General features: G+C 38.0%; 1 protein-coding gene across 18 annotated transcripts in view; it reads right to left on the bottom strand.

Annotated features, from left to right (window-relative positions):
* The window catches only part of CSPP1 (centrosome and spindle pole associated protein 1), a 65,828-nt gene extending 53,761 nt beyond the window's left edge, over window positions 1-12,067 (bottom strand). For 12 of the 18 annotated variants that reach the window (XR_012672325.1, XR_012672326.1, XM_075141696.1 and 9 more), the window contains exons 1-4: window positions 11,962-12,067; window positions 6,917-7,020; window positions 5,452-5,548; window positions 713-813 (exon numbers count right to left, since the gene is read on the bottom strand). Coding sequence is in view for 16 of the 18 variants with exons in the window: in XM_075141696.1 (XP_074997797.1) it covers window positions 713-813; window positions 5,452-5,548; window positions 6,917-7,018 (300 nt within the window). In the remaining 2 variants the exon portion in view is untranslated. Of the gene's footprint in view, window positions 1-712; window positions 814-5,451; window positions 5,549-6,916; window positions 7,021-8,503; window positions 8,807-9,149; window positions 9,212-11,961 lie in introns of those variants that run through there. The other 6 variants (XM_075141697.1, XM_075141694.1, XM_075141686.1 and 3 more) reach the window with 3 other exon arrangements.
* Between the last annotated feature and the right edge of the window lie 314 nt (window positions 12,068-12,381).

Consider the following 12,381-nt stretch of genomic DNA (forward strand, 5'->3'; position numbering starts at 1 on the left):
TAAAAGTCAGGGAAAAGATACTATTCAAAAAGAGTCTTTCATTCAAAAATATTTGACTTAACAAAAAAGACTTCTTTTCTTAAAGCCAATCCATTCTTTCATTTTAAAACTAAAGACACTGATAATTAGCATTTTCAGACAACAGAAATTATTTGGTCCCTGTTTTTTTTTTTCTGTTTGACTAAGAAGGGATACAGAATATTCCCAAGATTATGACATTTCATACATACCATTTCAATTATGAATTTACTGTGACATTTACTAAATCATGCTAAGCAGAACGTCAAAGTTTTTTTATTTTTAAAATTGAAAAGAAGCTGTCAAATGGAGTCACTAATTATAGGAATATTCTTACCTGAATTACAGACCATAGAATACATAAGTACTTAAGGAAGTAACAGATGATATTTTAAATTCTTAAGAAGAAACTAAGAAAGAAGTAAAGATAAATAAATAAAAGTATTCAGAATATAATGTACTAAGTAATATGTAGTCTCACAGCAATAAGATCTGTAGAAGCCTAAAATATATAACCATTCCTAGCAGTGACATTTTGAAATTACTTTTACTCGAGTCTTTGAGATCAGCCATCGCTCATAATGAATGCCTTCTTATTAAGATTTTCCACAGAGTTTATTAATGTTCATTCAATTAAAATGAGAGTCATTTTAAAAGACTCGCTAAACTCAGGCAAGCAGACAAGAAGCTTTACCTGAGAAAGATATCGCCTATAATCTTGACGAAGCTCCTCTTTGAGTTTATGTTTTTTTCGTTCATATTCTTCTCCAAGAGGTAAACTCAAGCCATAGTCACCTGAAAGTTTAACACCATTAAATATTATTATTCTACTATTTTGTATCAATACAAAGTACATCCTGCAAAAGCTACATCTGGATTTTTATTAGACATCAGCAATTAAAAAAAAATGAACTATGCACCAGTAATTACAAAACAGCTGAAATAAAAACCACTTTCTCTCTATGAAAAGTTGGGTGGAAAGCATTGAAAAATGGATTGGGTTTTGGATGTTAGTTTTTCCCTAGCCCTTGCACTTTTTCTGCCCACTAAAAAAAAATGCAACATAAACTGAATTTATTTGGATAGTTTGACAAATAGTATAAAATAACCTAAATATTGTATATATTTCTTTTGTCAATATATGTTTCAAAGGAAATCTCCTCTGACATGTTAGTTTCTAAATTACGCTGATATTTAAGCTGTGCTTATCACACAATAGCAAAGATGCTTCGCAACTAGAAAGCGAGAAGCTATTTGTTTAGCGTGAAGCATGTGAAAAATATGTTGGCTTCCACACAGCTAGAAGGAATCTGACCATATGATAATAATAATCATTTTTTCTTTCCACCTCAGTGTTTTTAATTGTGGAAGACCCAAAACACACATTCAGTCCTTTTCCAAGAGTCAGGTCTCATAACAGCTGCACTCTTTAAATATGATACTATGCAAGTTGTTTGTTGTTCCCAAAATACATTTTAAAGTACTTTACAAGAAATATCCTCTGCCCCAGAAGCCCACCTCTGCAGCCACTTTTACTGCTCTCCACAGAGAGCTAGTGAATTCCACAAAACCACGGAACAAGAGACACAGATTGCAAGTCTCTGTTTTTTTAATTTCCTATTGTTTCTCAGAAAGCATTTCTACGTCTTGCAGTCTATGTAAAATGAGTAGCAAGGAATAAGAGGGAATAGAGGGATATTCAAGATTTACTCTTACATCAGTCCCAATTTATTGCATGGTAATTTGTTTTGACTCCCGTATTTCAAACGTTTAGGGCATTAATTGGTGTCTGTACAGTAAAAACGACATTATATTACTGCTGAAAATTGCTAACTTGGGAATCACTCTGCTACTGAAACAGATAAAAGGTTGAGATACACTTAGTAAAAATACACTTAGCTGACTTGGCTTGAGATAGTTTCAGCTAAGTCAGAATGTATCCTCACGAGCCAAAACAGGAGTCAGCCTGCTGTTCTGTAGAACCAAAGGACCTAATGCCTGATTAACTATGTCATACGCTATTTTGAAACAGCTTGCAGAGTTCAACTACTAACCAAAATCTGCATGGGAGCTGCTTCTCCAACCTGCAAGTTACTTTTCTCCTAATTGTGCACATAAGGTAAGTGTGAGTTCCATTAAAAAATAACGTACCATTTCAACACTCAAAAAAGGGGTAAGTGTAAAGAGGAATAGAATACAGAAGAGGAAATTATTTGTTTCAGCTACTTGCTCTTGCCTTTTATTTTCACATGACATTATTGTTAGATTAACTATAGGAAACCAAGAAAAAAAATCAAAAGCAACTAACACACCAGAGTGAATATTCATTCAGTAACTTCACAGAAGCCAGTAAAATTCAGTACAAAAAAAGAAGAAAAATCAGTGAGAATCGAGTGCTTTGATGCAAATACGTGAAGTATTCAAACAAAAGACGGTTTAAAGTTAATTTTATTACAGAAGACCTTTTTTTGACCACTAGAAAAGCACTGAGATAACAATTATGGGTAGTGATTTAAGAGATACTTGAAAACTAGCTACTTCAAAAAACTTACTTTAAGAGAGCCTGCAGGGCAAAATACTCCAGTTAACATACATTCATCTTAATTTCGTGCACAATTTGTCTGAATTCTTCCGTCGGAGTAAGAGATATGCTTTGTTTTTCATTGGTTTTCTGCTTTTGTTTATTCTGTATTTGCTGTATTTATTTGCTATTTCACGTTCTGTTATTCACACACAATCACATTGACAACTTTTTTTTTTTAAGAAAAAAGTTAAGACTTTAAATGCATTTTTACAAAAAAGTTTGCATGCATTTAATATGTTGAGAAATAACTATAACTTCATTCAGCCTGATTCTCAACACTACTGCTAGAGCTAGTGGAACAAGCTACCAAGGAACAAGTATCTGTCTAATTTAATCCAAAGGAAATTCCATTGCTTTCAAGCAGAACCAGCCAATAATATCAACAACCATCCACTGATAGCCAAATGTGTTCAGCACCCAAATTATTATTATAGAATGTGCTGGTTTTGGCTGGGGTAGAGTTAATTTTCTTCACAGTAGCTAGTATGGGGCTATGTTTTGGATTTGTGCTGGAAACAGTGTTGATAACACAGGGATGTTTCAGTTACTGCTGAGCAGTGCTTGCACAGAGTCAAGGCCTTTTCTGCTTCTCACCCCACCCCACCAGTGAGGAGGCTGGGGGTGCATAAGAAGTTGGGAGGGGACACAGCCAGGACAGCTGACCCCAACTGACCAAAGGGATATTCCATACCATATGACGTCATGCTCAGCAATGAACTAGGGGGGAGGTTGGGGGGGTGGGGGGGTCCACTGCTCGGGGACTGGCTGGGCATCAGTCAGTTGATGGTGAGCAATTGCTTTCATTTGTATCACTTGTCTTTCTTGGGTTTTATTTCTCTCTCTCTCTTACTTTCATTACAATTTATTAATTATTACTATTATTTTATTTCAATTATTAAACTGTTTTTATCTCCACCCACGAGTTTTCTCACTTTTACCCTTCCAATTCTCTCCCCCCATCCTGTTGGGGGGAGTGAGCAAGTGGCTGTGTGGTGCTTAGCTGCCGGCTGCAGTTAAACCACAACATAGCAATACCTACTTGTTGCTTTTCATTTAAGACCACCTGAATGCCCCTCATCTGTAATACTTCATTATGTGTGTTATTATATTTAGGTGTCAACAATTAAGTCCAATTTATAATAATAAACACAACATGACATGTGCTATTATAGCTCTCCAACAAGAGATAATATTATTTTAATATTAAAATAGCTTAACTGTTATGTAGTGGTCTGTCACAGCCATTGGGATACTACCTACTGTGTTCTATTTTCTGTGTCGTATGTTTCCACAGTTAAGCAAAGAATTATCAACACCAGGACTAACCTGCTGATCATAATAAAACTGCCAAAAATATGAGGTAGATACTTATTCAAGTGCTGCCCTCTAACCGAGTTTATCTATTATGACTTCTGGCAGCAAGGAATGTTCAATTATCATTTCAGGTAATTTTCAGAGAAGTTTTCCTGTACAGGTTTTAGAGGAGCTTGCCTTGCTGATGGCTGGAAGTTCTACCTATACAACATCTTTATAAAAACATGTTTTTATTTATGCAGCTAAGATCAGTTCAGGCCCCCAGATTCACAAGCTCAGGCTCCATTTTTTAATTTAAGACATGCACTTTTCTGGTCACAAATTCTGTTAAAATTATAGAGGCGACATAACATTAAGCATAGCAGGAGTACTTATTTAAAGGACAGATTAGATTGGTATTATGTAAACAACATCAAATATCCATTTACGTATCTTTTTTAAAATAAAAGGACAGCTTTTACCACCACTGGAAGCTGGAAAATTACACCAGAATTACAATAAGCACAGTATGAAAATTAATGAGGTACAAAACCAAAGTGTCTACACATGAAAGAAAAGAGTTACTTATCGACAAGAAGTAGGACACAGAAAAGCTCTAAAGCTGTCAAGACAAACCTGAGTTACACAAGCTTAACTAAGGAAAAACAGTAGTGCCTACAGAAAGGAGATGGTAGGACAAGTAAGGAAAGGTGGCACATTACAGAAACAGTAAAATGGAGAAAGGAATACTATCACACATTTTCAAACAGCAATCACAAAGAACACAGAGAAAAGAAGAAAATAGGACAATATATATTTTTAAAGAAAACGGTGATTAAACCGATAGTCACAGCAAAACAAATCTAACCATTTCACTTGGTTCAGATTTCAACCAAAACTAAGTGCTTATTCTTTACTTGTATAATAAATGACTACATAGTAAAATTACAAAAGCAGTATGATCAGTTTAGTACTCTATGCCTAAACATTTAAAAGACACTTAGCATTTAAGAGAAAAATTAGCTTAACTGTGTGCATTTTAGCCAAGTTGGACTAGGACTTTAAGCTTAGAGGCTGAAAGAAAAGTCGTCCTTACTTCCCTGGCACAAAGTACGGCAAAAGGATATTTACTTTCCCTGTAAAGTCCAGATGAAAGATGGACTTCCAAAGCTTTTGCTCCACCCAAATACAACAGGAAAGGACGGATCATCTGTCAAGGACTGACAAGCAGCTTTTTGGTTTTTTGTTTGTTTGTTTGTTGGTTGGTTTGGGTTTTTTTTGTTTTTGTTTTTTTTTTTTTTTTTTAAATAGAGCTACCTTAACAAGAAGAAAAAGAAAGTGCTTGGCATATTTTCCTTTTTCAAAAAAAAGCGTAACTACAGAAAAAATTCCACACAATCCCAAGACCTTTGGAAGACTGAAGAATTGGTATGCACTTGAACTATAATGATAATTTTATAATTAAAAATCCAAAGCAGTAATTCCCTTCCAAAAAATCTCAAAGGTAATTAAGTGCTACTTAAACTTAGAAGACATATAAAAAAAATATACTATACCTAAAGGATAGTTCTGTTGACTATTTGGAGGTATATTTTCTTTAGCCATGGAGATTAACATTTTGCTAGTCTCAGAAAGCTTCTCTGATTCCTTATTCTGAAAACAAAACAAAACACTTTGCTGCATCACAAGGTAAAAGAAATATCACATATAAGAACAACATTATTAACATAATTATTAGCACTGGAGAATAGAGAGATTGAAAATTATGCTAGATTAACACATTAAGCAAGTTATACACTTCACTAACACTACCAAAAAAGTAGTTCTCCTCTACAACACAGGAATTATTAGTTCAATATATTTCAACATATTCAATATATCTCATGTCATGAAATATGTTGACAATATATATTGTGATTTATGTCATAAACCACATGTCATAATCCACAATTGTTTCAGGGTTTACACATATCCTCTCTTTTTTTATGGGGGCTGATTTGACGTACTGCACCCTGCTTGAAACTATGAAAGAATTATAGGGTATTACAGGGCAAGTTTAACACACCTGTTCCCTGTAACTACAGTCTCACTATACAGCTTAGGACTTTATCGAACTACAGGCTGGAAACATTCTCCTCTTTAAACTTGCTCTGAGCAGAGGAGGCAAAAATAAAGGAAGCCCAACTCCTCACAGCTCGCTAACCATTAACTTTCTGGAGTGAATTAATAAAACTTTCTGGAGAGAATTATTACAACTAGGTAAAAATACTTATATTACCCACAGAAGGGAAAAGATGAATTCTCATAATCTTCTGATGAAACAAAAAAGGGAGTGAAAACTCAGTATTATAATTGCTGTTAAAAGCTTAAGCTGTTTGGGGCTTTGCAAGTCAAACAACAGACAAATCAAAACTCCTTTTTTTACTGAGGACTTTACTTAGTTACCATAACACTTAGCTAGCTTGAATTATTTAGATACAGCTTTTTGCCAGGTACTGGCACTATTAAACAACTTAATGGTGATCTGCAAATTATAAAATCTTTATAGCTTTAGAATTAGGTACTAAAATTTCTAATAGGAAAATTGTTATAAGAACAGATGTTGTTTAATTGATTGGATTAAGTAATTTGCCTTTTATATTTCCTAGTCTCCATAACAGAAATTTTGAGGATATTTATACCTTCCATCCCCATCCCAACACCCATGCCCTGGAGTGGGCAGAGAGCAGATCCCTGCTAGTCAGCTTCCCTAGGGAGGGGGGATGGAACAACCGTAACCATTTACAGGAGTCTTCCCACTTGTAAAATACAAATGTTACTGTGTATGCCTGGTGGCAAACAGGTTTTTAAAAATCTACATAAATACAGAAGTATTTAAGTTAAAGATTTATCTATGCAAAGTAATTTCTAATATATACTTTAGCAACAAATACAGTTTTAAGAGCACAGTAAAAGCAAGCTTAAATCAAGACCCTAGCAATAGAAGCATTTAAAGTCAGGAAAATTATTCAATACTCTTACCCTCATTTCCATGTAAGGTGGATAATATTCAAGTTCTGCCTTATCTTGTGCCAACTTGGCCTTCTGATCTTCAATAAATTTGTCTAAATCATCTGCCATCATTTCTACGGTTAAAGAAGAAGCATAGAACATTGCCTCTACATCAGAGCCTCAAAAATTTAAAGCTCAATTACAGTTGCTTAAGACAGTAGTTAAGTGATATTCAAGTTTCTCCCTCAGAACTACAAGCCTTAAGATGTTTGCTGGGTCAACAAACACCTGACTCAGGAAACCCATCCATGGAGGAGATTACTTGATGTTTCACCAGAGAGAAAATTCAAAGATTCCAGGTTATAAGACTGAAGATATTTCTCTAATCTTTTTTTCTAAGTTGGTTAAAGTGATTTGAGGTTGTTTTTTTTAACTGCAAGTCTACCAATGGCCCTTCACTACACACTAGCACAAGCTTGTTGTTAGTGAATTATAAAATCAAGATTAGACAACATAAAAAAATAAACAGGATAAAGGAATCATTAGACAAAGAAAGTACAAAAAGTGCAAAATACACGTATACCTTAAAAATAAGGACCAAATTGTACAATCAATTCTGTGCTTAACTTATTATCACGAGAAGTCTTAAAAATCATCAAGCTTATTCAAAACCAAAAAAAATCACAAAAAACAACAAAGCAAAAAAAACCCAACCAAAAAAAAACCCCACAAAACATAAAATACATGCATAGTGTTTCTAGAGTTGGAGCCAACTGTGTATCATTACCTCCTGCACCAATAAAATAGCAGAGGCAGTAAGAACAGCTACAACTCTGCAATAACTGTAAGATCGTGGATATCAGGCAGCGTTGACTTGCAATCAGACAAGCCACTCATCTGTAAGAAAACATGTACTGAGGAACATCTGATTACCTCTCTTCCATTAGTTGTTCATCTTGCCTATTTAACTGAAAGCCCTTCAGAGCAGAAATTTTAGCATCTTATTTGTGCAATTTATTGTATATTGCTGCTCCTAGATAACCTCATAATAAAAATTGAAGTGAATCAAATTCATGACAATGGAATTGTACAGAAGTTAAGCCACACACTGAGACTTTGAATATTCTTTGTTAGGATAGTCTTATCAGAACTAAAAACACTGCAAAGCTGCATACTAAGTAACCATGGAAAGAAGAAAGAAAAAACCAAAAAGAATGACTGCATACAAGCCTACTCATCCTAATCTCCACTCAGCATTTTCACCAACTCCACTGGAGGAGTTTTGCAAAACCAAGCCTACAGATAAAAAAATCCATATGTTATATTCCACGCTTAAAGGAAGCGTGAAACTGAGAAGAAAAGTATGACCCTCAAATCCCTGTAATACTACCCACACAACTTAAGCAATAGGATTGCTTATGCAGGTTCCTAAGCAATCCCATCATAACCGGTATCTAAACTCAGATTCTACAGCAGTTTCATTGAGGCTAATTCAGCATCCTTCTAAAGCCTACAGACTGTATGAGGTAAACAATAGGCCAATTACCAAAGTATATTAGGAAACACTTTCAGGAAAAGGATCAAAGAATTTAAAAAAAAAAACCAAAACCAACCCACCTCACAAAGACTAGCGGAGTAAGATACTACACAGGTTAACATAAAATAATGTGTCCAGAGAGACTGAGATAAATGCTTACTAGAAGTAAGATGAAGAGAAAAAATGTCAAAATTCCATCAGATAAATTAAAGTAATTGCATGCTAACTTAATTTAAGGAATACATCTGCTTGATGTATTCCTTAAAATATATTCCTTTAAACTCTTTCTCTTACATTAATGCTATTTTTTGATTCATAATATAAAATTATAATATTGTTACAAAAGAGACAGAACTAGGACAACCTATTTACAACTCCTCATGGTAATACAGGACGATCAATTCCAAAAATAAATTACCCCATCTGATTTGTCCTAAATCTTTAATCCCATTAGTTTTGCACACTGATAAAGGATAAAAGAAATCTAAAAGAGGGCGAGTTTCCAGGCACTTATAGATTTTATTCAGCTTATTAGGTTACATAAGAATAATGAAAAAACTGTTCTGAACAACTGAAACAACTTAGTCATACTAAAGAATTCAAAAGTTGGTCTCATGACCTATCCAGTGCTGCATATCCACCAAGAGCAAAATTACCACATGCAGAAGGAGGCGCTATGAGAAGCCTTCCCAAAAGCTCATTGACTGTAACATCTGCATTTCTTACCTCTATTTATAAACTCCAGAACTGGTTCCAAATCACTGTATTGGAAAGGTACCAAACCTATTCTGAGAGACAGTATAAGGAAAGGAATATTTGCAGTATATTTTCTATCTAGCATGAAGAACACAATGAATCTTCTAGCATTCTGCACTCCTATCATATTGCCCCAAAGAGCAACATAATAAATTAAAAAATAAAGACAAAACAGTTACAGTTGAACTACACAGGCAATTCAATTGGTGTGAAGAAAGCTCACAACTCCAGGCTGTGGAGAACACTAAGAAGACGAACGCCACAGCACTGTTGATGCAGCATACCTTTAATACAGCTAAATAGCCAGGAAAAGTGGCCAAATGCTTCTTAGAAAATAGCTAGACATTTTATGTCTTACATCTTTCTGCTTGAGTTGATCTTCTTAAAATATGCACGAGTCCAAACTTTATGAGATAAGCTAAAAGGGTATATTATACTGAAAAGGAATGAAAGATAAAGAAAAAAAAATATTCTTACATATTCTATGCAAAAGACTGACAATTTGAATGTGATGCATACACTGCTAAGTTCAGAAAAATACCACTATGCAAGCAAATACTGAATATTAATCAATTTTATCACCTACTGTATCAAGTGAAGAGATCATGACTAATCACAATAAAAAAAAAAACAATACATTTCTATCTGAAAAGAGTGCTACCGCAGTCCCCAGTTACACAGTGAACTATCTCAGAGGTGACAGCAGTAAACTCGCAGCGAACCATTAACTTAAAACTGCCTTCATATGACTGCACAAACCAAGGTAAAGCTTGCCACTACAAAACTACTTCAATTCAAAATAAAATAATCTATTTTCAGTCTAGCAATATGTCTGAATGCATTCTGTGCATTTCTAGAACTTTGCAATTATTACTAGCAAAAGTAGCAGATTCAAAACCAAGCTTGGAGACATTGCTCCATGGGCACGTGCATAAAGCAAACAGGAAAGTCAGAACATGCTATAAATATTTGAACACCCAAGGATAAACCATATGCCCCCAAATTACGAGGTGCAAACAACATATTTTTCATGTTTTTTTGGAAAACAGAATATTTTGTAAATACTATTTTAAAAAAAATATTTGATAGCACAGATCTATCAGCTCTTCCATCTTTAAATCTTGGATGCATTTGCATTCCCAAAACATTGTATTATTTGAAGTGAAATTACATTAAACATACTACTGCTATATACTCAACTGTCTGAAAGCATAAAAAAATATATTTTATATATTTTTACTTTCAATAAGATTTTAGTTTTTCATAACCTTTTTTTCTTTTAAACTGGAAGTTTTCACAAAAGCAACTCTGAATAACTACAGAGTCAGCCAGGTAGACTTCAACTTAACCAAATGTACCAGGCAACAGAAAGCATATAGGTATTCAAGACAGTATGTCAAGTTTGAACATTATATTTTTATTAGATCTATGCCCAAATAGAGTTAATAATGCATGTCTCTGTATTCAAGATATTCAAAACATATATTTGCATAGGTATTGCATCATATGTACTACATCTATCTGCATTTTGTGCATCTACTTCATCATCTAAAGCAATGTTTACTGGGTACCTTTTTATTCTTTCCCTTCCCCTCCTATTTGTTCAAGAAAACAGGGCACAAAATTTAAGGTCAGCATGTGTAAGTAGACAGATTTCATCTATTCCATGCCACAATAATACTAAAATGACATCAGGAGAACTAGCAAAATGACAATTCCCATCCATATGGACTGCAGCGAGGGTGGGAGGGGAGGGAATTGTTTTAAAAAAGCAACTGTATGCCATGTTTAGTAATTGTATTTGCAGATTATATGGTCACATAATTGTTTCATTAAGGAATATTTTTCACCCAAACTTCCTAAGCTCTCAGAACAGCCAGTATGGGCTGCTTCTCTACCCCTGTGAATGGCATTTAGAATAAGCTCTTACTGTCAGAGACATACTTCCTGCACCTTTCACCTCTGTTTCAATTCTTGTCTGAAAAAACACAAAAAAATCCGGGGTCTGGACGCTCACAATTAATAAACTCTGACTAAAACAACACGATTTTTTCATAACTGTGAAGGCAATTAACCCTCAAAACAACCTACCAACAAGTTTTGTGAGTTACTTCCCCTCACCGTAAGGGCTCATCTACTTTTGCAGAACACGTACTCTGATCCAAAAAGACATTAAATTCCGAAAACCTTCAGAGCCAGGAGATCAGATTTATTTTTCCACGCGTGACAGCTCGGGGAAGCGCCTCTCCCCCTGGCCCCGGCCTGCAGCGCCCGCCCGCGCACGGGCCGCCCCCGCCTCCCCACCTCCCTCCTCGGCAGCATTTCCCAAGCAGCCCCGGAACCACCGACCCCCCCGCCCCGGGCGAGGTGTGAGGCGCTGCCGCCCGCCCGGGACCGCGGCCGCGGGAGACTGTGCGCCGAGCGGTGAGGCGGCGCTCGGGGCTCGGCCCCTTTAAGGAGCGCGGCGCAGTTGTTAGGCAACGGCCGCACAACAAACGGCTCTCGCCGGAAGGCCTCGCGGAGCCCCCCCCCCCCTCCCCCGTGGGGACGCCGAGGCCCAGCACCGTGGCCCGGGCCCCGGCCGGCGCGCCGCCGCTCCGCCCCGGCCCGCTCCCCGCGCCGCCTCCTGGCCCCGGCCCGCTCCCCGGCGAGCCGCCTCCGTCCCGGCCGCCGCCCGCTCCGGGCTGTGAACTAGGCGGCCGCTCAGCCTCCGCGCGGCGGAGCGAGCAGAGCGGGCTGCGGGGGGAGGGTTCCCGGGCGCTGTCCCGTCCGCACCGCTCACCGGCGCCGGCAGCTCTCTCCGCGTCCCGCGCGCGTTACCGCCTCCCCGGAAACCGGCGGACGGCACCGAGCAGCGCCCCCTGCTGCTCCGGAGGGCGATGCGACGCGGTCCTTCTACCCCGCAGCCGCCAGCGGCTCGCCTCCTCCCCGGGCGAGAGCGAGGCGGGGGCCGCACTGGCGCGGCTTTAACCGGCGAAAGGGAGCGGGAGGGGGGGCGGCGGCGGCCTCCCCTCAACGGGGGCCTTCGCGGGCGGCTCCCCGTGAAACACCGCTTGGCCGGCCGGCCGGGCAGCGGCGAGGAGGGGGAACGCAGCGTGGCCCGCGAACACTTGTGTCAGGCCGCAGCATGCTATAAGCGGCGCACGCCGGGCAGTCCACGGTGTCCCGCAGCCCTAACAGCTGCCGTGTTGGCCCGGCCGCG

The sequence above is a fragment of the Calonectris borealis genome, chromosome 2 (genome assembly GCF_964195595.1).
Source record: "Calonectris borealis chromosome 2, bCalBor7.hap1.2, whole genome shotgun sequence".
NCBI lineage: Eukaryota > Metazoa > Chordata > Aves > Procellariiformes > Procellariidae > Calonectris > Calonectris borealis.